This window comes from Labeo rohita, unplaced genomic scaffold, assembly GCF_022985175.1.
Source record: "Labeo rohita strain BAU-BD-2019 unplaced genomic scaffold, IGBB_LRoh.1.0 scaffold_1020, whole genome shotgun sequence".
Lineage (NCBI taxonomy): Eukaryota > Metazoa > Chordata > Actinopteri > Cypriniformes > Cyprinidae > Labeo > Labeo rohita.
Window position 1 is genome coordinate 1 of NW_026127143.1, and position 26,530 is coordinate 26,530.

General features: G+C 35.4%; 1 protein-coding gene across 1 annotated transcript; it reads left to right on the forward strand.

The window, feature by feature from the left end:
• Positions 1-2,506: 2,506 nt before the first annotated feature.
• Positions 2,507-25,227, forward strand: LOC127157251 (trichohyalin). The gene is made up of 4 exons (XM_051100507.1): positions 2,507-2,555; positions 16,797-17,471; positions 18,376-20,634; positions 22,652-25,227. Exons 1-4 carry the CDS (start codon positions 2,540-2,542, stop codon positions 24,448-24,450), a joined length of 4,749 nt encoding a protein of 1,582 aa, XP_050956464.1. The 5' UTR covers positions 2,507-2,539; the 3' UTR covers positions 24,451-25,227.
• The last annotated feature ends 1,303 nt before the right edge of the window (positions 25,228-26,530 follow it).

Below are 26,530 nucleotides of genomic sequence, written 5' to 3' on the forward strand. Positions count from 1 at the left end.
GTTGCCAAATGTCAGCCTCGAAACATTAATGACTTGGAGAGGACAAAATCCCTCCTGAGATGTGTGCAAACCTGGTGGCCAACTACAAGAAATGTCTGACCTCTGTGATTGCCAACAAGGGTTTTGCCACGAAGTACTAAGTCTTGTTTTGCGAAGGGGTCAAATACTTCTTTTACTCATTAAAAATCAATCTCATCAAATCAATTTATAATTTATTTAAAATGCGTTTTCTGTATTTTTGTTGTTATTCTGTCTCTCAGTGTTCAAATAAACGTGTGTGTGTGTGTGTATATATATATATATATATATATATATATATATATATATACAGTGGTGTGAAAAACTATTTGCCCCCTTCCTGATTTCTTATTCTTTTGCATGTTTGTCACACAAAATGTTTCTGATCATCAAACACATTTAACTATTAGTCAAAGATCACACAAGTAAACACAAAATGCAGTTTTTAAATGATGGTTTTTATTATTTAGGGAGAAAAAAAATCCAAACCTACATGGCCCTGTGTGAAAAAGTAATTGCCCCCTGAACCTAATAACTGGTTGGGCCACCCTTAGCAGCAATAACTGCAATCAAGCGTTTGCGATAACTTGCAACGAGTCTTTTACAGCGCTCTGGAGGAATTTTGGCCCATCATCTTTGCAGAATTGTTGTAATTCAGCTTTATTTGAGGGTTTTCTAGCATGAACCGCCTTTTTAAGGTCATGCCACAGCATCTCAATAGGATTCAGGTCAGGACTTTGACTAGGCCACTCCAAAGTCTTCATTTTGTTTTTCTTCAGCCATTCAGAGGTGGATTTGCTGGTGTGTTTTGGGTCATTGTCCTGCTGCAGCACCCAAGATCGCTTCAGCTTGAGTTGACGAACAGATGGCCGGACATTCTCCTTCAGGATTTTGGTAGACAGTAGAATTCATGGTTCCATCTATCACAGCAAGCCTTCCAGGTCCTGAAGCAGCAAAACAACCCCAGACCATCACACTACCACCACCATATTTTACTGTTGGTATGATGTTCTTTTTCTGAAATGCTGTGTTACTTTTACGCCAGATGTAACGGGACACGCGCCTTCCAAAAAGTTCAACTTTTGTCTCGTCAGTCCACAAGGTAATTACTCTTGGGGTAATTTTGGTTGGCCGGCCACTCCTGGGAAGGTTCACCACTGTTCCATGTTTTTGCCATTTGTGGATAATGGCTCTCACTGTGGTTTGCTGGAGTCCCAAAGCTTTAGAAATGGCTTTATAACCTTTACCAGACTGATAGATCTCAATTACTTTTGTTCTCATTTGTTCCTGAATTTCTTTGGATCTTTGCATGATGTCTAGCTTTTGAGGTGCTTTTGGTCTACTTCTCTGTGTCAGGTAGCTCCTATTTAAGTGATTTCTTGATTGAAACAGGCGTGGCAGTAATCAGGCCTGGGGGTGGCTACAGAAATTGAACTCAGGTGTGATAAACCACAGTTAAGTTATTTTTTAACAAGGGGGGCAATCACTTTTTCTCCCTTAATAACGTAAACCTTCATTTAAAAACTGCATTTTGTGTTCAATTATGTTATCTTTGACTAACAGTTAACGGTTTTTGATGAGCAGAAACATTTAAGTGTGACAAACATGCAAAAGAATAAGAAATCAGGTTTTAAGAAATAAGAAATAGTAATAGTAATAGAATAGTAATAGAAATAAGAAATAGTTTTTCACACCACTGTATATATATATATATATATATATATATATATATATATATATGTATATGTATATATGTATATGTGTGTGTATATATATATACTGTGTATATATATATATATATATATATATATATATATATATATATATATACACACACAGTGGTGTGAAAAAGCTGTGCTTTTGTCCATTTATGTTTAAAAGTGGCATTGAACACCAGGAAGAAACTAACGCTAAAGACTACATCTCACATACATTTTTGTACATATGTTGTGAAATGGCTTGGAGGAATAATATCTTCTGTTTTTTGGCTTTTTATATCACTTTGGGCACAAATTCTGACTAAACCAAGCTAGGCTTTCATCATTTTTTCATTTTTATTTTTATTTCAAAGCATTTGTGTATGTATGTATGTATGTATGTATATATATGTGTATATATATGTATATATATATATATATATATATATATATATATATATATATATATGTAACAAGTTGTATATATAACATGTATATATAACAAGTTGTATATCATCCTTATGATTTTTAATGAAATAAGAATTTGGAATAATGAAAATTCGTTTGTTTCTGCTTATTGTATTTATCAGAACAATTAAAGAAGAAACAGCATCTTTCGTATTTAATTTCTGGTTTAAAAAAGAGAAAATAAATGAAGGACACGGACCGAACTGTAATAATTTAATTCTTACGAAGTTGAATTCTTAATTCACTCAAATAAATATAAAATATTTTTTTCAGCCTCTGCAGGCGGGGCACAGATGAGGGTCTCTTGTCTTTCAGCGTTTTTCTTTCGATTTTGATGTCAAGGCGTTGGTGTTGAAATGGCGTCAGATTCAGGTAAGAATAAAATTGGATACAAAAATATGCAGCAACTTGCAGCAATCTACGAAACATTAGCCAACAGTAGGCAATGGTTTACTTATTTTATGAAATGATTATTCGCTGTGCTTTTGTCCATTTATGTTTAAAAGTGGCATTGAACACCAGGAAGAAACTAACGCTAAAGACTACATCTCACATACATTTTTGTACATATGTTGTGAAATGGCTTGGAGAAATTAGATCTTCTGTTTTTTGGCTTTTTATATCACTTTGGGCACAAATTCTGACTAAACCAAGCTAGGCTTTCATCATTTTTTCATTTTTATTTTTATTTCAAAGCGTTTGTGTTGAAATGGCATCAAGTTCAGGAATCAGATATGCAGCAACGTTTCCTCAATGAGTATTTATGAAATATTAGCCAACAGTAGGCAATGGTCTACTTCGTTTAGTTTATTAAATGATTATTTCACTGCACTCTTGAACACCAGGAAGAAACGAATGACCTGTAAAAGGATACATCTCACATACATTTTTATATAAAACTTTTCAGTACACATCAGCTTGGTTATTAAGACCAACGTTATTCTAGTTTTACGGTTTAAATTCGTTTTCATTGTAATATCCTTTTCAAAGAGGCTATAAATGTCCGTTTTCGTTTTGCAGTGCGTGCGGTTCGTACTCTTTCCGTGTTAACAAGTTTAGAGCGTCATGCGGATGAGGTTTGGCAATGCTTTCCCGCAGCGGTACTGATGCAGGCAGTGCTGCACAAGCTGATTAAGTGACAGCTCACTGTTCGCGGAAAATAATAATAATAGTAATAATAAAAATAAATAAATAAAAAAAAATAAAAACCTGGCACATTGACAAAAGTTATTTACGACCTGCAGGAATGCTTGTAACAAAGAAATGGCACAAGAGTGTTTCTCTCAGTGTTTTTTAATTTAAAATGTTTTTGACAGCCTTCTACCTTTTAACATAAATACAGGCTAGGTTTAATGTGTTGCTACTTTCTTGAGCAACTTATTAAATACATTTTGAAGTAAAATGCATTAAATAATAATAAAAATAAAGAAAATAAAGAGTTTACCTATGTATACTACGCCCTTAAAAGAGTAGTTCACTTCACAAAAAAAAAAAAAAAAAAAAAATTACAGGTGTGCTCACCAGGGGCGGATCTACCGGGGTACCCCAAAAATATCACAGGATAAAATATAAAAATGTAAGCAGTGTTTCACATGCTACATGACAGCGTAAGGCTAAATAAATAAATAAATAAATAAATAAGTCTTTCAGTAAACTGTGCAGGGTGATTGCGCGCGCACAGTTTAGTCGGCTTCAATAACAAATGATTCTTATGAACTGGTTCTTTTTGGGTCAAAAACACAAAGTAAAATCAGATAAATACTGCTTCTCTCGGCTTTTTTAGAAGTCCTCTGAGAAATATAATCTCCTCCGGATATGTCTGAGATTCATCGTGTAATTGTTCGGTGATCCGATTTTTCGACCGCTCGCTCCACTCCACATCAAGGATATAGGCCTTTTTTCCATATCCGACGAAACAATAACATGAAATCAATAAGAAGATGCCGATCACGGACAATGACTGCAGAGTTAGGTAAGAATCTAGTTGTATTGCAGTTTTTCTCGATTGTTAACATAATATAACTGATGGCCCAATTTCCCGAAAGATTCATTCAGTTCTCAAACACACATTTCTCAAAAAGTTTAACAAAGAGTAAGTTAAAAATTAGGCAGTGCCCCAATCAGAATCTCTGCATCCTAACAATGCTGAACTAATCAACACAGGTTTCATACTTATAGAGTGTAATTACAGAATACAGTACCAGTACATTAGATGACAGAGATTGATGGAAATTTCTCTATTATATATTTACAGTATACTGTAGCATAAGTTGTATACCTTCAAATGCGTGACTGTCAAATTTAATTTGTAACCATTTTTTATGTCATGGACTGGGACCTGGGGAGAACAGGGACGGAAGAGGCAGACAGAACAGCAGGGAGAGAGGCAGGCAAGACAGTGGGTCTTATTAGCATGTCTTTGGCTGAGACAGGCGGGGCAGAGAGTTCAGTGACGGCATCAATAGCCGTGACAGGACGGGCAGAGAGTTCATTCATGGCCTCCATGGCCGTGACAGGATGGCCAGAGAGTTGGCTGATGGCCTCCGTAGCCATGACAGGACAGGCAGAGAGTTTGTAGGTGGACACCACCACCTGAGGAGGTTCTGCAGCTGAAGCAGCAGCAGGTGGCAGGATCTCTATAATGATTGTGTTTGAGGCCGCTGAAGCCACTGGGATGCCTGCAACCCGCACAGACATCAGTGGTGGGTCCATCACACTGGCCATCATGATAGGTCGAGACTTAGAAGTGTCAGACGAGACGTGGCGAGGTGTATTTTTGCAGTGTCCATACCTGCCCAGTGTCTGCCGGAAAAGCTGCTGGATCCTTTTGAGGCCAAGTATTCTGGAAAGTAGGGAGGGAGACGTAAAGCGAGGGGGATCCATATTCAGAGCTTTATTGGCTTTAGATGGAGACATTGTCATAAAACAGGCAGGGACAAACAACGGCAAACACGTATGTCGATCAATGGCGAGCGTAATCAAAGGGGCTTGGCAAAAGGGTGATCTGAACAGACAGGCTAGATATCCAAAGGGCAGGCAGCGAGACAGATTAAACGATATAACAAGGCTAGAAAACAAGACAAGGAACAACTGAACTAGAAACACAATAGAACTAGACTAAGGTTTGACAAGGTAGCTAAACACAATACAATACTTGGCGACTAGTGAGAGGAAGACCGCGGCTTAAATAGAGTCTCTGATTCGACGCAGGTGATCAGTGCAATGCTGATGGGGAACGTAGTCCGGGATGTGGTGCAACAGTCAGAGTAATGTGAATGTCAACAGCGTGAGAGGGTGACATCTGGTGGTGAGCGGACCGAAGGTCACCGGCCAGATTCGTGACAGCCTGCTTGTCTTAAAGTCTTGTTTAAAAAACATAAATAGTTTGGTCAGTTAAATGTTCTCGATGTTTGCTAAAGTGTTGCTAGTTGGTTGCTAGGAAATTATGGCTGATTGCTAGGCTCTTGCTATGCATTTGCTGGGGTGTTGCTAGATTATATGGTTGATAGTGTGTTGTGGGTGATTACAGACATTCCCACCTCTGAAAGAAAATCAAACATTTTCATAACTGATCCAATTTCAATGCTTTGATACTATTGTATTTCGTTCAGATGTTAGGAAACTGAAAAGTAGCCTATGTAATTTTAATAGAACCGCATGTCTTCGTTAGTGATACAAGCTCAGAAACATGTATAACCTGCTTTTTATATTGTGTATTGACTTGGTGCCATGATAGATATTGAAATTGTTATTTTTTCATTTTAAACAATAAAGATGAATACTTGGTAATGCAAGATTTGTGAACACAACTGTATGTCAGAACATAAATCCGCAAAAGAATATGCTTGGGGGTTTGCTGTGGTGTTGCCACCCCTCACTGAACACATTCCACCCCTTTGCCACCCTAAAAATATTTTATTTATTTATTTATTAAGGAAAACATTTCAGGAATGTTCTCCATATAGTGGACTTGTTCTGGATTAGGGGTTTAATGCTGGTTTGGGGTGAGCTAACCACCAGTATTCCTATCAGAGAACCGGAGTCATGCAGAAATGATATGTAGCTTTAATGATTGCTTTGTTGGACATGTGCAAGGTTTCTAAAACAAAGAATAAAATAATTACAAACTCATATTCATATTCATGTCACAATAAAATAAACAACATAACTCAGCATTATAATGTATCCCCTTTGCTAATACAAGTTATAATAATCGTCATCTTGCACTTCAAATGATCAGCGTCACGTATTACAGTGCGCAACTCAGTGCAGCAAACAGTTCCCGGTAATATAAATGAGTTAAACTGGTTAATATTGTCTGCAACAAATGCAAATAGAACGTAACAATATGACAACGCAAGCAGCACTAAACTTACTTTGTCCATCACTTATACAATGTCCCTATAATGCGCGCAATCAAGCAAACTCTCCACTCAGAATAGCTGATGCAATACTAGAGCGCAATGCTCGAAATCAGTTACTCCAGTGGTTTCCAAACTTTTTCTGCCGGGCCCCCCTTTTGCAGAATAAAAAAAATTCAAGCCTTCGTTTACACATAAACATAAACACAATTTCAGAAGGAATTATTTGAAACGTAATAATTATTACAATTATTATAATTCAGTGTGTGACAATTTACTGAAAACAACTAAACAAGGAACTAGTCACTTTTAGAGTAGAAACATTAAAAGTAAAGCATGCAGCTTTACTATGTACTGTTTTTTTTTTTTTTTTTTTTTTTTTTACTATGAAACAGCTTTTATTGTTTTTTAAACAGATTTTCTCAATTTTCTCATATTTTTATCTCTTTGTTGTAGTTGCGATCTCTGAAGTAGATTCATCATCTACCTCATCTACAATCTATCTACGTTTACCTGGCACTTGATGTCTTTTCAAAAACTTGTCCATGCTTAGAGCAGATCTACTATGCGTCATTCATTCATAATTTTACTCGGCTAACCGCAGTTCTCATTTCTGATATCAATTGCACCATCTAATGGTCCGTTATTTTACGACAAAAACAATTACAAACTGCGAGTCGTCTTGAGGTAATAAAATATGATGAAATTCATATTTTGTGTTAAATTATTTACATGTGGCAAGTAGCCATATAATAAGCAAGATAATTTCACAGTGGGGTCTTGTATCACCCTATAAACGTTTCTTTTTACATAAAAATCTAGGGATGTAGCGAAATGAAAATTCTTGGCCGAAACGGAAACTGCTTTGTAATAATGATTATTTTATTAAATAATATAGTCATTTTATAAGACTTTTTAGTTTAACTCAAAAGGAGTTTGAACGTCCAAAATGCTGTTTCAATGCAGCTTCAAAGCGCTCTAAATGATCCTGGGTGATAATATAATTGGAAATACATTTGGCATTCCAGTAAGTTAAGAAAAAAAAAACAAAAAAACTGTTCACTGACATATTTTTTTTTCCCAGTATCTTATTGAATTTATTTACATATTTAACTTTTATTATTTACATATTTAATTGTAATAATTCAGTGCTCACCATACACAAGTTACTTCCTTTTTTTTTTTTTTTTTTTTTTTTTTTTTGCTTTTAATGGAAAAAAACAAAACAAATGTCTTTATGGTATTGTTTGTCAACTCTGTTACAGACAAATTAGGCAATATGTAAAAATAACAATAAACCATAACAGAAAAAAATCCTACTTGTTTCTTTAGACAAACAGTCCTTACATTCAAACACTTGAAACTGAGATAAGTAAAAAAACTGCTGTTGAAGTATTATAAGGGTGCAAAAATAAATTGTATTTATATATACAGTTGTGTTCAAAATTATTCAACCCCCACTGAAATTGAGTGTTTTGGCCAGTTTGACATTGATTTTGATCATTTCAGTCATCTTGTTTACAATTAAATCAAAGAGGCACTTGTAAGTCAGACAAATATGACATAACTTTTATAATGAAATAACCACAAATGTCTTTTCTGTGCTCACATCATTATCAGTTTTATTCAACCCCCAAGTGACATTCAATCTTAGTACTTAGTACAACATCCTTTTCCAGTTATAACAGCTTTTAAACGTGAAGCATAGCTTGACACAAGTGTCTTGCAGCGATCTACGGGTATCTTCGCCCATTCTTCATGGGCAAAAGCCTCCAGTTCAGTCACATTCTTAGGCTTGCGCGCTGCAACTGCTTTCTTTAAGTCCCACCAGAGGTTCTCAATCGGATTTAAGTCTGGTGACTGCGATGGCCACTCCAAAATGTTCCAGCCTTTAATCTGCAACCATGCTCTAGTGGACTTGGTGGTATGCTTGGGATCATTGTCCTGTTGAAAGGTCCAACGTCTCCCAAGCCTCAGGTTTGTGACGGACTGCATCACATTTTCATCCAATATCTCCTGGTACTGAAGAGAATTCATGGTACCTTGCACACGCTGAAGCTTCCCTGTACCTGTAGAAGCAAAACAGCCCCAAAGCATGATTGACCCCCCGCCATGCTTCACAGTAGGCAAGGTGTTCTTTTCTTCATAGGCCTTGTTCTTCCTCCTCCAAACATAGCGTTGATCCATGGGCCCAAACAGTTCTAATTTTGTTTCATCAGTCCCCTGAACACTATTCCAAAACTTTTGTGGTTTGTCCACATGACTTTTGGCATAATGCAGTCGACTCTTCTTATTCTTTGGAGACAGCAAGGGGGTGCGCCTGGGAGTTCTGGCATGGAGGCCTTCATTACGCAGTGTGCGCCTTATTGTCTGAGCTGAAACTTCAGTACCCGCATCTGACAAATCTTTTTTCAGTTCCTCAGCAGTCACACGGGACTTTTCTCCACTTTGCGCTGACCTAGTTTCTCTCTCTTGTCTGATTGCTTCATTTGATTCACCTGTATCCTGTTAATTATCCTTTGTTTAGTATTTAAAGTGTGTTCTGCTCCTTGTTTCCTTTCCGGAAACGTCAGTTTGTATGTCTGAGTTGTGCTACATTTGTGTTTCTGCCTGCCATGTTTTACCTTTTTAGATTTTTAAAGACTGTTGTTTTGAGATGATCTCTCTCCTCCTTGTTCCTCGCTCCTACGCAGCAGCAGCAGCCCTGACAGAATCATAGACTGATATACAGTGGGTATGGAAAGTATTCAGACCCCCTTAAATTTTTCACTCTGTTATATTGCAGCCATTTGCTAAAATCATGTCAGTTCATTTTTTTTCCTCATTAATGTACACACAGCACCCCATATTGACAGAATAACACAGAATTGTTGACATTTTTGCAGATTTATTAATAAAGAAAATATCACATGGTCCTAAGTATTCAGACCCTTTGCTGTGACAAAAAAAAAGTTATAGAGGTTTAAGTTTATGAAAATGCTTTTTGTGCTTGTAAAAAAGCTTTTTATTTTATGTAAAATATATATTCTATGAAATATGTTAAACTCTAGACCTGCGGGAAAATAAAAGCCATAAATCTAAACAAGCTGTGTTCCAAATTTGAGGTTTACATCTAAAAAAAAATAGCTTTCAGGAAGATTTTGTTTGGGCGCAGTGTAAAATTTTCCCCATTAGATGCCAGAAAAACTCAGCTGGTGCACATAGTGGTTGGATTTGTAATTTGTAGTAGAGTTTTTCTCTCTCAAATATTACAAGAACATAGCCATTTTTTTTTATTTTATTTTTTTTATGACACACGTACAAACCACACTCTGACATCCATACCAACACACGCACACAATTATAGCTGCATCATTCCAATTGACTCTATAATTTGCAGTAGCAGAAAACAGGAATAAAGTGAGTATTTGCCTAACCTGAAAAAATGGCACCATCTGAAAAAATTGAAGCCTTGCCAACAGAATGAAAGTCTATTAACAAAAATAGCATTATTTTACAGTTGAATGTCACTAATGTCGCACGTATTATGTTTGTTTTGTGTTAAATGTAAAATAGAAAAATCAAAACCCTGTCTTTCTTTCGTTTTGAGTATAAATGGGGATTGAGAGTAAAACAATTAGAAATCAAACTAGTCGATTGTGAGGGGAAGTATAATGTTCATAAGATGTATATAGGGTGTAAGAATTATGTGTATGCACATGCATGAATATATAATGAATATATACATGTTATTTTGGTTTGTTCAGTATGACATAGTATAAATTTTGTTAGCTGGAATGTGAGGGGCATCAATTCACCAATTGAAAGAAATAAGATACTGAACCACCTTAAAAAATTAAAAGCTGATATATGCATGTTCAGGAAACACACTTACTTGAATCAGAAATAAAGAAACTTCAAACAACACAATACACTCATATCTACAGTGCTTCATACAATTCAAAAAAGAGAGGAGTAGCTATATTAATCAACAAAAATAAATTGATTTCAAACAACACAGAAATATCAGACCCAGAGGGACGCTATATTATCATAAATGCATCTATAAATAATATAGAAATGACTATTGCTAACATTTATGGGCCAAACACAGACAATGACAAAATATTCCACAAAGTTTTTTCAATAATATCCACATTCCCACAGTCTAAAATCATCATCGGAGGTGATTTTAATACAGTCCTTAATCCCTCTTTAGATAAATCAAATAATACAAATCACACTAAAACATGGTGCTCCACAGACACAATAAAACAGTACATGAACGAACTTGGATTTACCGATAGCTGGAGACTAAACAATCCCATAGCAAGAGATTACACTTACTTTTCACCGGTACATAAATCATACTCCCGCATAGATTTCTTCCTAGCAAGCAACTCCATTATTCAAGATATAATAGACACAAAAATAAATCCAATTATCATTTCAGACCATGCACCTATAACGCTTATGCTCAGCAATAAAAACCATGCAAAAATCAAGCAAAGATGGAGAATGAATATATCCTTGCTTCAAGACAAAGAATTCAACGAGTACTTTAAAAAGGAATGGACATCATTCTTAGAAATAAATGATACACCAGGAATATCTGCATCGATGCTTTGGGAAACTGCAAAAGTTGTTTTAAGAGGAAAAATAATATCATACTCCACATATAAACATAAGAAAAATCTGAAACAAGAAGAAGAGTTAGAAAATAAATTAAAATTTTTAAATAATATATACTCCAAAAACCCTAGTGTACAGACCTTAAATGAAATGAATAAATGTAAAAATAAATTGGAAGAAATTATTCTTAAAAGTACAATTTCAAAAACAACGATTAAAATCCCTACACTTTGAACATAATGATAAATCTGGGAAATATCTTGCTAATCTACTTAAACAAAATAAAGAGAAAACACTGATAAGTACCATTAAAAATTTAGAAAATAAAATAATACATAATCCACAAGAAATAAATAATACTTTTAGGACCTTTTATAAATCATTATACAGTAATACACAAAAGGAAAATAGAAGGAAAACTGATTTATTCTTAAAAAGCACCAGATTACCAACATTAAATCCCATACAAATACAAACACTAGAAGAGCCATTAAAAATAGAGGAATACAGGAAAGCACTTTTTTCATTATTAAACAATAAAGCACCAGGCCTAGATGGTTACCCATCAGAATTCTATAAACACTTTTAGTCAACAATCTCACCATTATTTCATAGAATGACAGAAGACATAACGCATCAATCTGCTATACCACAACATATGAACACAGCACTACAGTATTGCTAAAACCAAATAAAGATCCATCTCTATGCTCCAGTTATCGTCCACTATCACTTATAAACACAGATATGAAAATAATCAGTAAAGCTCTGGCAACACGTCTAGAATCAGTCATGACAACTCTTATTCATCCAGACCAAACAGGCTTTATCAAAGGACGGCACTCCTCCAATAATACTCGTAGATTATTCAACATAATACATAACTCCACTAAACAAAAAACAAATACAGTTATTCTCTCACTTGATGCTGAAAAGGCTTTTGACAAGGTAAACTTGCACTTTCTATATGCAACATTGGAAAAATATGGATTTGGGAATTCTTTCATACACTGGATTAAGTTATTATACAACACACCATCAGCATCAGTTATTACAAACAATATCATATCACCACCATTTCTACTACAATGAGGGACTAGACAAGGATGCCCTCTATCTCCACTACTCTTTGCACTATTTATAGAACCCTTAGCAGCAGCCATCAGACAAACTGACAATATTGTAGGATATAGATGTGACAATACCAACCATAAAATATCATTATATGCAGATGACATTTTACTTTATATACAAAACCCTGAGAAATCACTGACAGAAATCATCAAACTCATTAATGACTACTCAAACATATCTGACTACTCTATAAACTGGAATAAATCTGTATTACTTCCGTTAAATAAAGACTTATTTAAAGACTTAACCAAAATTAAGAACAACCAATTTACAGTAGGTAACATTACATACCTAGGAATACACTTCTCCCCAAATATATCAGATCTATTTGAGCTTAACTTTACTTCAATATTAAAAATAATAGAGAATGATTTAAAGTGCTGGTTAAATCTCCCATTATCAATTATAGGACGAATAGCCACAATCAAAATGTCTGTTTCTTGAAAATAAACTATTTATTCACAATGATTCCGATACAACCTACCAAAAAATGGTTCAATACACTCAGTAGCATAGTAAACAATTTCTATTGGAAAAACAAGAAACCTAGAATCGCATTAAACACGTTACAAAAAGGTAAAGAGCAAGGAGGATTATCAGCACCCAATTTCCAATATTACTACCTGGCAGCACAGTTACATCATTTAACCAATTGGATTAATAATAATCACCTTCAAAACCCATGGATACAACTTGAACAATCAGCATGCAAGGAAATTTCAATAGCAGACATGCCACGATTCAGCAACACCATCAGTAAACACAAATTATTTTTAAATACAGCAATTCAGACAACACTAACAGCATGGTGGAAAACTAATAAAATAACCAGACATCCCCTTTCGCTACATACATACTCACCAATATGGAATAATCCAGACTTTACCATCAATAAACTCCCACTAGTTAATAAAGCCTGGATTGAAAAGTCTATCCTGTATTTACATCACCTCTACATGAATAATACCTTTATACCTTTTACAGAATTATCAAAAACTCATAACTTAAACAAAAATCTAATTTTCTATTATCTACAAATAAAAAGTGCAATAACAGCTAAAATTGGTCACACACAAATACAACCACAAACTCTACTGAATAATATTCAGAAGATTAGCTCTTCATCAAAATCAATAAGTAAGCTTTACAACATAATATTATCAACGGACAAAACATGCCATGTACCAATTACAAAATGGGAACAGGACCTCAACATATCCACAGACACAGATTTTTTAAATCAAATATGTAAAAATATATTCAGCTTCAGTGTGAATAAAAATATACAATTAATTCAATACAAAGTGATTCATAGAATACACTTTACTCAACAAAAACTGTTTAAAATGGGTTTAGCAGAGTCAGATAAATGTACACACTGCATGACTAATACATCAGATACATATTTCCACGCAATATGGACATGTCCTCCGGTTACCCTGTTCTGGAAGGAAATCATTAAAGCAATTTCAGCATGTTTCAATTGTAATATTCCAATTATTCCATCACTGTGCCTGATACCTCAGTAATATCCACCACAATAGAACACACCGCTCCACTACTCTTGTCTCTAGCTTTCGCTAAGAAAACAATTCTTATAAACTGAAAACATAAAAACCAAATTTCCATTACACAATGGCTTCAATTATTAAAAGAACACATAGGCAATGAAAGACAAACCGCTATAGCTAAAAACCAATTGGACACATTTACATTACAATTTATACCTCTCCTCTCCTTTCTAGACATTTAGATATCTTCTATTTACTTTTTTTTTTAAATTTATTTATTTTTTTATTTTTTTATTGTATCCCATATTATGTACACTATATTAAATACCTAACAGCAAATTGATGCCCTAAACTACAAAATAATAAGAAATATTAGTAGCCCATAACTATTTCACATTGATGTGTGTATATATGTGTACATCTATGTATGTGTTTGTACGTGTATGTATATATGTGTGTATATGTTTATATGTATGTATGTATATATATATATATATATATATATATCTTGGTATATTTTTAATCTAGTTAACTCAATATATAATTACGTAATTATATAACTACACATGCATGTATTTAGATCTATATGTATGGAAAGAAAGTTACATATGAAATATACAGTATGGATCATATTATAGAAATGGAGACTTTATATGTAATATGTGTATGTAGATATACGTATATGTATATATATGTATACGTATGTGTGTGTATATATGAATTGTCTATTTATGATTATGTAAATTTACATAGATATGCCATTAATGCATAGAATTAATGATTGTTATTACTCCCCCTCTATCAATTTTTTTTTTCTCTTTCTCTCTCCTTCCTCCCATCTTCTCTCCATTGTTTTTAAGGTTAACGGGGGTAAATAGTATATATTTCTGGGGGAGGATAGGACTACCCTGGGATGACCAATCCTTCTGATGGTCCTCATCCACACAACTATTGGGGAGATACGCCTGCCGTGAGATTTTTTTCTTTTTTTTTTCTCTTTTCTTTTTCTCTCCCCCATCTTAGTTCTCAGGCAGGTGTGTTGGATGTTGGACGGAGGTGTGTGAGCAGATCAGGCTCCTGCCTCCCCCTAAGGTTTATATGTGGATATACTTGGATATCCTTGGCAGTGGGCAAATATTTCCATCATTACTATTACTATTATTATTATTATAATTATTATTATTATTGTTATTATTATTGAGAAAAGGGAAAGGGGTGCGGAAGGAGGAAGGAAAGAGAAAATCGCTTAAAGAAATGAATACTCTCGACATCCACAATACTAGTCACTCCCAACATATATGTGAATTCTGTGTTTGTTTGTTTGTTTGTTTGTTTTTTAAATTAGCTTGGTCTGTGTCGTCTTGTCTTTGTTCATCTGTATGCATATTTTGTGTATTGTTTGTATGCATATTAATTAAAAAAAAAAAAAAAAAAGTTTACAGTTGAATGGCGCTGTGATTAAAAATAGCAGTTTTAATGGGTTTCAATTGGGACATTTTTATCCAAAAGGTGCTGAGTGTAACAATTTGTTATACCTAGTGCAAAGTGCAAAGTACCTTCATTAAAGGAAATGGAGGCGAAATAGTAAAATTTCAATAAAAATACACACCTGTGGCAAAATGTATGCAGCTGGCAATAACACGAGTGAAATGATCACAAAAAACAAGACCGAAAAGGACACAGATGTCCAAAAGGTTGCACAAGGGTTAAAAAAACAAAACAAAAAATTAAATAACTTGGCACATGCTCAAACTTATTGTTCACAGCAATTCCCACCAAAGTTCATATAAACATTTGAAGCTGTCCAACGAGCTTAGAAGCCACTTGTCACCACACTCTAGCAGATGCTCCAAGCTGCTGGATCTCAAACACTACTTCAAGAAATTCTACAATTCTAAGATGTAATAGTCTTGCAGATTGTGTTCATGATTCAATACAATATGCAACAGCATTTTTCTATTTTGCTATCCTCATGAGCTGTACAAATTAACACGCGACTTGGCACATCTCTTTTTTTCAGAACTGTGTGATATAAACTCCCAAGTCCAGTTTTGAGGGGAAAATAGCAATTACCTTTTTATTTTTATTCAGTGACAGAAACGGGCTTCCATACATAAAGCTAGTTCATACAGCTTTTGGGCTAAATTCTTGAGCTAAGTCTTCTGCTAAGCAGATTCAAAATGGATTCCGAGTATCAAAAATGATAGAGGCCCATGGATCAATTAACTGATTAACTGTTAAAATGATTGAATGAAGAGGAAGGTTGGATGGTGAAACAATCAAAGATGGCTTTGTTTCAGGTTCTGTATGTGGGCCCACAATATGTTTCAACATTTAAACACCACCCCAAACCACATCACTCCTGATGCTTTAGCAGGCTAAAATATATTCCAACACAGTATTTTAATGCTAAGTAGCATGCTACATCCATTGAATTCCAAATAAAGATGGATAAATCCTCTTCATTTTTAAAATACTTTGTGTCCACAGGGCAGAATGCAGCTGTCATTCTTTTATTTTTAGTGTCAAAAAGTGTCAGACAGGGCTGCACGATTAATCGCATGATATTGTGAGGCACGCTTAGTCAATGAAGCCGGTACTTTGATTAGTAGTAAAGCTCCATCACGTGCGTTCAGCTGGAGAGAGCCGTAAATCACTGACAAGCTACGCCAAATCGCGCTCAAAATCGCATTCGATTAATCGTGCAGCCCTAGTGTCAGAGTCCAACTAATTATAATCCCAATGGCAAGTCAATACAATTATTGTGATAACTCCTAAGTGTTTATCTTTTATAGAGCTTTCTAAAGGTGTTATTTGATATTTTAACATTACTATTTGTGTCTTGTGTTAAATCTGGTAAGGCAAGTATGTAAATGTTTTTTTTTTTTTTTTTTTGGAAATTCAGAAAGTTTTGTGAGGGTTGTGCTTAGGTTTAGAAGATAGAATATCCCCATAAAACATGAAAACTTAACATTTGTGTCTGTGCTCTTTTTCAGTGAGTGATCTGAGGATTGTGCTGATAGGAAAGAATGGATCAGAAAACAGCCAAGTGGGAAACACTATACTGGGTAAAGCAGCATTTCACAGTCAGACTCCATCTTATTTACAGAAGCAAATTGTGACGATCAGTGGAGATGTGGAGGAGAGACATATCACAATCATCAACACTGCTCACCTGCTCCAGGAAAATCTCTCACAGCAACAGTTAATACAGGCAGTGAGAGAGTGTGTGTCTCTGTCTGCTCCAGGACCTCATGTGATCGTACTCATACTGCAGTATAATGACTTCAGAGATAACGACAGCCACAGAGTGAAATATGTGCTGAACCTCTTCAGTAAGCAGGCCATGAAACACACTATAGTGCTGACTACTGATGAACAGACACACAGAAACAAATTCACTTCTAAGAATAATGTTGTTCATGATTTAATAAAGGAGTGTGGAGGAAGACATCTACAGTTTGATACAACAAATCCAGCATGGCGCTCTGAGATGTTCAAAAGAACAGAAAAGATACTCAAGGAAGAATGTAAAGAATTCCTCATCTGTGACATGTATGAAGATGGAGGCGATGTTGTTGAATCAAAAGAGGATGAATATCTTGAAGGTTTAATCAGAGGAGACAACGAAGAGAAGAAGGATGCGGATCTCAGTGAGAGCACAAAAACAGGTGATAGAGAAAGTTTGTTAAAATCCACTTTTTTTTTTTTTTTTTTTAACAGGGTAATACCTCTAAGAATATGCTTATGAATGACTTTTGTGTTCTTTAATAGTTACTGTGCAGTATTACAGACAGGAAACAATGAAAAAAGAGCACTACTGCATGACTACTGTTTATTCTTTTTGCTAATCTGTAAAAAGATCTCAAAATCTCAAAAATGTTTGTATCTATATCACTAAAATATCTGTAAATTGAACAATATTTTAGATATTTTTGAACAGAAAGACAATGTATGCAAAGTTTCCAGACATAATTTGAGCACTACTGTCACTATCATTGTTGAATAAAGTATCCAATCATTATACTTCAGTAAAAGTACAGATACCTTTTATGGAAATTGTGAAAGTTGCTCATAAGAAAAATACTTAAGTAAAAGTATTAAAGTAACACATATTAAAACTACATAAGTATCAAATGTACAGGTAATAGCACAGCTGACTGTATTGATGGCAACATGAAATTCTCTTTATATATAACATAATATGTAGATATATGTATAGGATATATAAGAGCTAAAGGATATATAGATAGAATATATAAAGCGAAATATAGTTGCATTTTTCATCAATTAATTTCTTAAATTATCCTTTGACTATGTTCTGGCCCACCATCTAGAGGCGAAATTCTTTTTGTCCCGACGCCAAACCTACTTGCCGACCCCTGCCCGGTCCGGGACCCCCTAGCAATACAAACAAGTATTTTAGATTTGTTTGATACCATCTTTACGATACGATTGTTGTCATATAATAATATGACAACAATCACATATCTCACATGGAGATTGCACTGTCAAAATGTTTGGGAATTTGAAATTTAGTAAACTCTTTTTAGTTTTAATTTGATCTGTCTTTAGATTCAAGAGACAGAGAAGATGAACTGAGGATTGTGCTGCTGGGAAAAACTGGAGCTGGGAAGAGTTCAACTGGAAACACCATCTTAGGAAGAGAAGCATTTATATCAGACATTTCTGAAGAGTCTGTTACTAAAGTGTGTCAGAAAGAAACAGCTGAAATCAACAGCAGACACATTACTGTGATCGACACTCCAGGACTGTTTGATACTGAACTCAGTAATGAAGAAATACAGAGAGAAATCAGCAACTGCATCCACATGATTCTGCCTGGACCACATGTGTTTCTCCTATTGATTCCACTGGGACGATTCACTCAAGAAGAACAAACAGCAGTGAAGATCATCCAAGAGACATTTGGTAAAAACTCTTTAATGTACACCATGGTGCTCTTCACCAGAGGAGATGATCTGAAAAACAAAACCATCAGTCAGTTTTTGGGAAAACCTGGATCTGCCCTTAAAAACCTGATTGAATCATGTGGAAACAGATTTCATGTGTTCAATAATAATGAGACTGGAGACCAAACACAGGTGACTGATCTACTGCAGAAGATAGACAACATGGTGAACACAAACGGAGATAGTTACTACTCATGTAAGATGTTCAGAGAGATGGAAAGACAAATACAAGAAAAACAAAAGAAGATACTGATGGAAAAAGTGGAGCTACTGAAGAGAGAAAAAGAAGAACTGATGACCAACCATGAAGAAGAGAAAAAGAGAATGAAGATGAAGATGGAGGAAGAACAACAAAATCATGACAATGAGAAAAAGAAAAGAGAAGATGAATTTAGAGAGAGAGAAGAACAATATAAAAGAGACATTAAAGAAAGAGAGGAACAAGAAAGAAAGATACGAGAGGAGATGAAGAGGGAACGAGAGGAATGGGAGAAACAGAAACAACAGGAAAGACAAAGAAGAGATGAAGAGGAGGAGAAATGGAGAAAGAAAGAACAGGCAATGCAGGATGAATATAATAAGAAACTTAAAGAAGAGGAAGAGAGAATGAAGATAAAGATGGAGGAAGAAAGAAAGAATCATTATAAAGAGAGAAAAGAAAAAGAAGATGAATTTAGGGAGAGAGAAGAACAATATAAAACAGAGATGAAGAGAGAACGAGAGGAATGGGAGAAACAGAAACAACAGGAAAAACAGAAAAGAGAAGAAGAGGAGGAGAAATGGAAAAAGAAAGAACAGAACATGTGGGATGAACATAAAAAGAAACTTAAAGAAGAGGAAGAGAGAATGAAGATGAAGATGGAGGAAGAAAGAAAGAATCATTATAAAGAGAGAAAAGAAAAAGAAGATGAATTTAGGGAGAGAGAAAAACAATGTAAAACAGAGATGAAGAAAGAACGAGAGGATTGGGAGAAGCAGAAACAACAGGAAAAACAGAAAAGAGAAGAAGAGGAGGAGAAATGGAAAAAGAAAGAACAGAACATGTGGGATGAACATAAAAAGAAACTTAAAGAAGAGGAAGAGAGAATGAAGATAAAGATGGAGGAAGAAAGAAAGAATCACAATAAAGAGATAAAAGAAAAAGAAGATGAATTTAGGGAGAGAGAAAAACAATGTAAAACAGAGATGAAGAAAGAACGAGAGGATTGGGAGAAGCAGAAACAACAGGAAAAACAGAAAAGAGAAGAAGAGGAGGAGAAATGGAGAAAGAAAGAACAGGACATGTGGGATGAACATAAAAAGAAACTTAAAGAAGAGGAAGAGAGAATGAAGATAAAGATGGAGAAAGAAAGAAAGAATCATAATAAAGAGATAAAAGAAAAAGAAGAACAGTATAAAACAGAGATGAAAAGAGAACGAGAGGAATGGGAGAAACAGAAACAACAGGAAAGACAGAAAAGAGAAGAAGAGGGGGAGAAATGGAGAAAGAAAGAACAGGAAACATGGGATGAAAATGATAAGAAAGTTAAGCAAGAGAGAGAAAGAATGCAGCGAGAGAAAGAAGATCTTCAGTCCAAACATGAAGAAGAGAAAAACAGAATGAAGTTGATGATGGAGGAAGAAAGACATAATCATGACAAAGACAGAAAGAGAAGAGAAGAAGACTTTAGAGAGAAAGAAGAACAATATAAAAGAGACACTGAAGACTTAGAAGAACAAGAGAGAAAGATACGAGAGGAGATGAAGAGAGAACGAGAGGAATGGGAGAAACAGAAACAACAGGAAAAACAAAGAGAAGAGAATGAAAGATGTAGAGTTAATGAACTTTATACAGGAACTCCTGAGGTTCAGCACACAAACAGTAAGTCAAAACAATAACTAATTAAAAAAAAAAAATGCAGGAAAATTACATATTTGAGTTTAAACAATACTTTTATTTCACTATACTTTGCTTTTCCACAGTTTATATGGTTAATATGTTGAGGAAATATTTCACTGGTTTATAATCATCAGTCACACAAGCAACATTTAGGTGTCTAGATCAGGTTATTTTAAGTGTACTTCAGCTGTCCAAGTAATTTTCATCATTAGAATTGTCTATAAGCCTTGAGTTTTTGTATTCAAGTCCTGAGTCAAGACCAAATCTTCCAAAGCAAGTCTTACTATAAAGATAACTATATTAGTGTCCACACTAGCAGATGATGCAGTCTGTTTATTTAGAGCACACACTCACTGCTTTAAACTCTATGTGTGTGTGTGTGTGTATATATATATATGTTAGGGGTGTAACTATATATGTATTCGTACCGAACATGCGTGAGGCCTTACAACAAATACAGGCAATTCACCTTCAATCCAGAAGGGGGCGCCCACAGTAATGCAACTCTGATTGATAACCGCTGGCAGAAGAACAGCGAATGCTGGGAGTTGTGCATTTGAAAACAAAGCCCACTAGACAGTGATCATAAACACAGGTTTAGGTTTATTGCAGATGGTACGTTTATTTTAAAATGTCATGGAGCATTAGAGTTATAGCACCACTCAATGGACATTTCAAGTCAGAACTGTGGTGACACACAGGTGTACCCACAGGTACGTTTTCGTCATGAGACCAGGTTGGATCTCAGCAAACATATTTGCGATCAGCTACAACACTGCAAAAACATTGTGAATAGAGCACAAACATAAATACACAAGGCAGGATCAACATAGAACTCAAACAACTTATAATGGGAGGCTAGTGATACACAGACAGGTGATGGTGATTAACTAATAATGACTTGACGAGGACAGGAACAGGAACAACCATATAAGGGCACATGAGGGAAAAACCAACACATATATTCCAGGGGTGTGACAGTTCTCCCCCCTCCCGGAAGGCGCAACCTTGCCCAATAGAGAAAAACAAAGGGATGGACGGAGGGAAGTTAGGAGGTGGACAAAGCAGTGGATGTGGGATTGCAACAGGAAGTCAGTGTAGGTGGAGGCTCCGGTGGAGGACGATGAGCCCGGTGGTGACAATGGAGGTGCGGGGTGATGGTGGGTTGGGCACTGGGTCATGAGTGGGGCTGGTGTCATCGTCCGCGATATCCACAGTCAACGAAGATCGGCAAGACACCAGCACCCACTCAACATAGGCGGCGAGGCTTTCGCTAGGACCCTCCCCGGACAGCTGCACTTGTGTGGCGGTGTTAAATCCTGCTTGATAGAATGAGCAGAGGCAGCTGTCCGGATAGTGTGTTAGGCTGGCAAGGAACACAAAGTCCGTGGTGTGGTCCTTGAGAGAGTGGTCCCCCTGCTCCAGCAGGAGGATGGTTGGGTCATCCATAACCAAAACAAACAAACAAAACAAAAACACGGGGTTAACACGCCGCCAACTTTTTTTTATTGGTCCTTTTTTTTATTGGTCTTCTGTCACGTAATGTGATGAAGGGGCGAACAAAGACGAAGGTCAAAGATAAAGTCTTTATTATACTCCACAGGTAATTCCAAAACAGGTAAATCCCCAACAGGAGGGTATAAACACACATTAACATTGACAAGACCGAACACAAAGCATAGCACTCAAACATCTTTTAAAGGGTGGCTAATGATACACAGACAGGTGATGGTGATTAACTAATAATGACTTAACAAGGACAGGAACAGGAACAACCATATAAGGGCACATGAGGGAAAAACCAACACAAATAGTCCAGAGGTGTGACACAAATTGTCAGAATTATAATATTGTTTGACATATAATGCATACTGGCATTTTTCCAATGCTGGCATACCGTGCAAACAAAAAGACTTGGAATTTTAGGTTTGAATTGAACACTTGTTTCTCAGCGTCAAATTTAATGAACTTTAATCAACTCTATTATTGTCATTTTCAGATGAAGAAGATCCACCATCAGATTCAGGTTGTTTAAGAATATTGCTGTTTGGGAGGGCAGGAAGTGGAAAGTCTGACATAGGAAACACTATCCTCGGAAAAAAAGAGTTTCACAGTAAAGCCAGTTCACGTTTGGTGACCACTGTTTGTAGCAAGAAAGTTGGTGAAGTTAATGGTAAATCAGTAGCTGTTATTGATACTCCAGGACTCTTTGACACAACACTGAAAAAAGAACAAGTGCAGAAAGAAATAATGAAATGTGTTTCACTGTCAGCACCTGGACCACATGTGTTCATCATTGTGCTGAGTGCGGGAAGATTCACTCAAGTGGAGAAAAACATTTTAGACATGATCAAGATGATTTTTGGTTCAAAAGCAGCAGATTTCTCCATTGTTCTCTTCACTAGAGGAGATGAACTGAAAGGAGAAACAATAGAAGAATATATAGAGAGAAATGATGAACTCAAGACTCTGATCAGTGACTGTGGAAACAGATTCCTGACTTTTAACAACACAGAAACACAAGATCAGACACAAGTTACTCAGCTGGTAAATATGATGCAAGAGATGAATAAGGGCCAATATTTCACTAATGAGATGTTTGAAGAGGCAGCGATCTCTATTGAACAGAGAATGGAAATGATAAACAAGAATAAAATACAAAACCTGGCTCAAGTTGATGAATTAAAATCCAAATGTGACATAGAAATAAAAAACATGAGAAAGACACTGAAGGAGAAGAAACAAAGGACAGTCGAGGAAAGAGAGAGACTAAAGAACAAGTTCAAAGAACAAGAGGAAACACTCAGGAGAGAGTTTGAGGAGAAAGAAAAATCAGAGCAGAAGAAACGAGAGACGGAGGATCAGAAAAGATCAGAAGAGGAGAAACAGCAAAGAGCTGAATATGATCAAAGAATAGAGGAGATGAAGAGAGAGATTGAAGATCAGAGAATACAGTATGAAAAACAACAGAAAGAAAGAGAAGAAGAAGATAGAAAGAGAGAGAAAGAATATAAACAAGATCTAGAAAAGATGAAAAATGATCATGAACACATCATGGTAGAGTTAAGAAAAGAACAGGAGGAGGAAATAAAAAAGAGAGATTTAGACAAACAAATGAGGAAGAAACAGGAAGAGAAAGCGAGAGAAGAATGGAAGAGAAAAATAAAAGAGGCTGAAAATGACAAAGAGACTCAAGAGAAAATAAAACAACAACAGAGAGAATGGGAGGAAGAGAAGGAACAACAGATGAGAGAACGAGAGGAAGAGGAAAGAGAGAGAAAAGACAAGGAACACAAGGAACAGCTGAGAGAAAAACAAGAAGAACTGGAGAACAAGAGAAAGAAATATGAAACCAAGAGAGAAGAAAACAAACAGATGATAGTGGAGGAAAGGGAGAAACAGAAAAGAGACAAAGAACTGAAGAAGACAGTATATGAAAAGGAAATAAATGAAATGAAAAGAAAATATGAGCAGCTGGAGCGAGAGAGGAATGAGAAGTGGGAGAAAAGAAAACGAGAGGATGAAGAGAGACGAGTGGAGAAGAGAAAGAGATGGGAGAAAATGATGGAAGATCTGAAACGAGAGCAAGAGGAGGAGATCAAGAGAAGAGAAAGAGAGGAGACAGAAAGAATAGACAGAGAAGAAGAAGAGTGTGATGAAATGAAACAGAAAATTGAAGAGGAAATACAGAAGATAAAAAAGAATCATGAAGATGAAGCCAGAAAACAAGAAAAGGAATTGAATGATTTCAAAAAGAAAAAAAGAGCAGCACATTCAGGAGCTCAAGGAGAGAGTTGATGAGTTTCAGAAACAACTGAATGAAGCAGAAAGGTTAAGAAAGGATTTAGCAGGTAAAGAGAATGAAGCGAAAAAAGGGTCATGTCATGTCATGTGAAACATTTCTAAACATCATTGATCAGTCAAATAACTGCCATTTGCCTTTTGTAGTAAACGTGAAGGGATTTTCTGTATTTTTTTTCTCTCTAGCGTAAGAGATCTACTGATTCTATATTTACATCTGCTCCTGAAGGGCAAGAGTTTAGTTATATGAGACATATTAGCTGTGTCTCATTTCAGAGGTCGCATTGGAAGGCTGCACACGTCATTAAAGATGTCTTATTCACGAAAAGTAACCATAATAAAAACTGTTATTCCTTGTGAGATGTAAAATACTATAATTTCTTTTTTACTTTGCAATTTAACGGTTACCTTTCTTAAATGAGTCCTCCTCGATGATGTGTGCAGCCTTCAAATACGACCTCCGAAGGATGCAGCCTTCCAAATGAGACCTGTTTTTCCTGATTTTCCCTGTCTTTGTTCCTGATTTTTTTCTTATTTGGTCATTTTCCTGTTCTTGTTTAGCTTGATTGTTTTATTACCTGCACCTGTGTTCCTAATTGTCTTTTGTATTTATATCCCTGCCTGTTCAGTTCTGTTTCGTCCGGTCTACTATGTTGCTAGTTGTTTTGTGATTGTGGCTGAGTTGTACTTCCCCTGTGCTATTCATTATTAAAGACTGTTCACGTACAGTTTGCGACTCCTGCATTCTCCTTGCAACACGCAACCGTGAAAATATGTGACACTTTTTAAATATTATATTTTTTATAGCCTGTAACATCTTGTGATCAGTGATCAATACCAACAAGTAACGAATTAACCATATGAAAAAAAAAAAAAAAATTTTGGGCACCAAATGTACCTGCAATTATAGACTCTTTATCTTTTATCATATATTTTAAAGGGGTCATCAGAGGCCCATTTTCCCCAAGTTGATATGATTCTTTAGGGTCTTAATGAAAAGTCTCTAATATACTTTGATTAAACATTCTCAATGGTTTTGTGAAACACCTTGTCAAAATGAGCTCAGCAAAAATCATCTCATTCTTTGAAAAAGGGGATATTATTTTTACAGATTATTTAAAAACCACTGCATGGATTTTTATCATTATAGGGTAGATTTGTACACTGCCAACACACATTAATGTTCAAACTACATGAAAAAGGGACTTAGCATCCGATGACCCCATTTAACAATTCAATCATTTATTATATTACTTAATATTTTCCCCTGTTTTTGTAGTGCTTGCTATTATTGTTTAATGTTATGTTTTGGTAGTTTCAAGGGATATTTGTCTTCACCAGTTAGAGATCAGAGAATGTCTCCATTTCAAGGTTTTTAATGTCACGTGACGATGTTGTGAAGTAGTAATTTTCCATTGGTTTCGCTTTTGTATAACAACACTTGAAACACACAACTAATATTACTCAATAAATTCTGCTCTATTTACTCCTGTTTTCTGCTATTTCAGGGATCCCTCAGGGTTCCCTTTGCCACTTGGGCAATAGAAGACTGTTAATAACAATTTTGATTGTTAGCGTTAGATCTAATATTTCTGACTCAATGAAACACTGATCACAATGATACTTATAAATCATAACTAACAGTTTTAAAGAGTTTTAAAGGATGTTTTTATTTGCTTTAGGCATTGTTTTCACTGATTTTTTTGTAACATGATTACTGTAATCTGGACCCATATGTATTAAACTTCTCAGAAATGCTCTTAAGAATAGCCTTAAAGTTTAACTTACGTGTCAAAAAATTCTTAGTAAAAAGCAGGTATTTTTTAAGAGTAGAACTTTTATAAAGAAGCTAATAGCTACTTTCAGTAAAGTCTAAGGCTTATTCTTAAGTGCTGACTGAGGGGGCACTTAAGTGTTGTGAACTAAGGACTACAATGATTTCAGCCCGAAATGGCTGCCCTCAACTTCTGAAAAAAAAAAAACAGATAATGAGCCTGCTCATGTGAAGTCACAACAGCACAACACAAATCATTTGATATAACTTCAATAAAATGATTTAATTAAGACACTATTTAAT

What these genes read in the sequence shown, in the direction of transcription:
- LOC127157251 (XM_051100507.1), top strand. An exon ending in CAGTGAGAGCACAAAAACAG is followed by an intron (nt 17,472 to 18,375) that starts GTGATAGAGAAA and finishes ATCTGTCTTTAG; the next exon opens with ATTCAAGAGACAGAGAAGAT. An exon ending in TGAGGTTCAGCACACAAACA is followed by an intron (nt 20,635 to 22,651) that starts GTAAGTCAAAAC and finishes TGTCATTTTCAG; the next exon opens with ATGAAGAAGATCCACCATCA.